Here is a 2,478-nt window from a genome sequence, read left to right as displayed (position 1 = left end):
ATCACAGAAAATGCCTGTTTCTAGTCACCACCAGCCTCGCCTCTGAAGGTGACCGCACAAAGAGCAGAGTTTGAAAGGCAAATCTTAATTGGCAGGGTAGATAGTATGGGAGGAGACCTTTCAGATACCCTGGCCCTAAGCCATCTTTAGGACCTTATGTTAAGTATGCAACTCAACAACGAAGTAAGTAACAAAGTGAATCAGCTTTTATTGAGAACGAGAACGTCCAAAGATCACACAGCATCAAACGACACGACAACACACACAACAACAGTGGAGCATAGCTCCTTTTAAACTCTCCCTGGCTGGTGTAGCCACGCCCTCACATAGTTAAGGTCCAATCGTATTAACAACCAATCGTATAACAACCAATAAACACAGTTCCCTCCAGCACAGTTCTCTTACATTTGAGTGGTTACCGAACATGCTTCAGCCAACAGTGTTGTTCCAGATTAGAATCCGGCTGAGGTTTCAAGCTTAACATTGTGTTTCAATGGCTAAGACACAACACTATAGATGTGAGAACCAGCACTTACAATTGTGCCCAGAAACACAGGGACAACCAGATCTTTTAGCAAAGGGGTGATAGAATCCCCGTAAATCAACTCCTGACAGTAGCCTGGCTGAGGCATTACAGACCAACTGAAGTTTCCAAACATTACACATTACATAACATTTGCGATTTATATACCGCCCTATCCATATGGTTCAGAGCAGTTTACAGACACATACACAATTTATCTAAGCTAGGGTACAATGGTGAGGGGAGGGTATTTTTTCTTAACTAGGCACCTAACAGCAGGATCTTTTTCCTTTGAATTTGATGGTGGACTTTCGATGGTAGTTTCGTCTGCAGTAGCGGCTTCTTTCCAACAGATGGCCCCCACAGAACACGAACGAGGCAGCTGGACTCCTTGTCCAATCGGCTCCAGTCCTTGCCGCACGTCATGCTTCCAGGCACCGGTCTTCCGTTGCTCGCTCCGTCGCTGCTTTTTCTAACACCAATCACGGAGGAAAGGTGCCCCCCCCCCGCTCGTAAGGAGCAGGTACCCATTTACCTACTTGCCTGTACAGGCTTTCGGACTGATGGGTGGGCGGGAGCTGGGACAATGGGCCGAGAGCTCACCCCGGCCACGGTAGGACCCGAACTGCCATCGGCAGTACGGCTAGATTAACCTGCAGACTTTTTAACGCCATGCGCCAGTTTTGAAAGGAAGCCCCACATAGAGCACAGTACAGTAATCTACCTTGGATGTGGTTGGGGCATAGATCACTGTGGCTAGATCATGCTTTTTGAGAAACGGCAGTAGCTGGTGAACTCTCTGGCACCCATAAAAGGTGCTACATGCCACAGAGGAGACCTGAGCCTCCAACCATGGGCCACGATCTAGCAGCACCCCCAAGGTATGAACCTGCCCCTTTAGGGGGGCAGGCTGAGTCCGCAGTCCCTAAGCAGCTTCATCACTGACCAACAGCATCTCAGTCTTGTCTTCGTTGATCTTCAGTTTATTGTCCCTCGTCCACCACATTACGTTCTCCAGGCATCTATTCAGGACTTCCACAGACTCACTGGGCTTAGCTGTTAAGGAGAAATTGAGCTGGGTGTCGTCCACATATAGGTGGCACCTCATTCTGAATCCTCAGATTACCTCTTCCAAAAGTTTAATGACGCCTAGGGAAATAGATGGAACCCTGCGGGACCCCACAGCACCAGTGCCATGGGGCTGAGCAGCAGTACCACAGCACCACCTTCTGGAATCAGCTGGTCAGATAATAGTGGAACCACCAAACCATGGTGCCCCGTACTCCCAGCCCAGCCAGTCTCCAGGAGACCACGATTGATCCAAAGCTGCTGAGGGGTCCAGGAGCATTAACAGCAACAATTTCCCCCTTTACTTTCTTGTCAAAGGTCATCAGTCAGAGCAACCAAAGCTGTTTCTGTTCCAAAGCCAGGCCTGAGCCCATACTGAAATGAATCTAGATAATTCTTTCTCCAACAAACAAAGACAGCACTTATGCACAGACATGCACAAGGTCATTTCATCACCAAAGCACCTGGCAGAGGAGCCGCATCACTGGAGGAGGGGGCAGGTGTGGCCTCAGATCCATCAAAGGTGAGCCACAGCTCTTCCTTAACAGCCCACCTTGGATCCTGCAAGAAGGGGTCATTTTAGAGAGGGGTGCATAGGGCTGCCTAGGTGGTGGTGGGGGCAGGACAATAGCCTGAGTCAGCCCTGCACACACAGGTCCAGTTTGTAGTGTTTTACAAGGCCATTTTATTAAAATGAACACTTACTGTAAAAAACTACATCATATCATATGCAAGTCCATCTATGTGTACAAGCTTTGGATTTCTCAATGCTCTGGTTGTATTATAAAGGTCCCTGCACCCATGTAAACACCCTTGTATTACCAGAGACAGACATTTATATTGGCTTAGGGCACAGTTCCAAAGATGTCAACAATTACATATGTATG

General features: G+C 48.3%; 1 protein-coding gene across 1 annotated transcript in view; it reads right to left on the bottom strand.

The window, feature by feature from the left end:
• The window catches only part of AXDND1 (axonemal dynein light chain domain containing 1), a 59,959-nt gene extending 58,328 nt beyond the window's left edge, over positions 1-1,631 (bottom strand). The window contains exon 1 of the mRNA XM_015426672.1: positions 1,470-1,631. Coding sequence (XP_015282158.1) covers positions 1,470-1,631 — 162 coding nt within the window. The remainder of the gene's footprint in view (positions 1-1,469) is intronic.
• Between the last annotated feature and the right edge of the window lie 847 nt (positions 1,632-2,478).

Source organism: Gekko japonicus, unplaced genomic scaffold (assembly GCF_001447785.1).
Source record: "Gekko japonicus isolate JY-2015 unplaced genomic scaffold, Gekko_japonicus_V1.1 scaffold2396, whole genome shotgun sequence".
NCBI classification, from domain to species: Eukaryota; Metazoa; Chordata; class Lepidosauria; order Squamata; family Gekkonidae; genus Gekko; species Gekko japonicus.
Note: the sequence above shows the minus strand (reverse complement) of the source record. Positions and strands in the feature narration are given on the sequence as shown.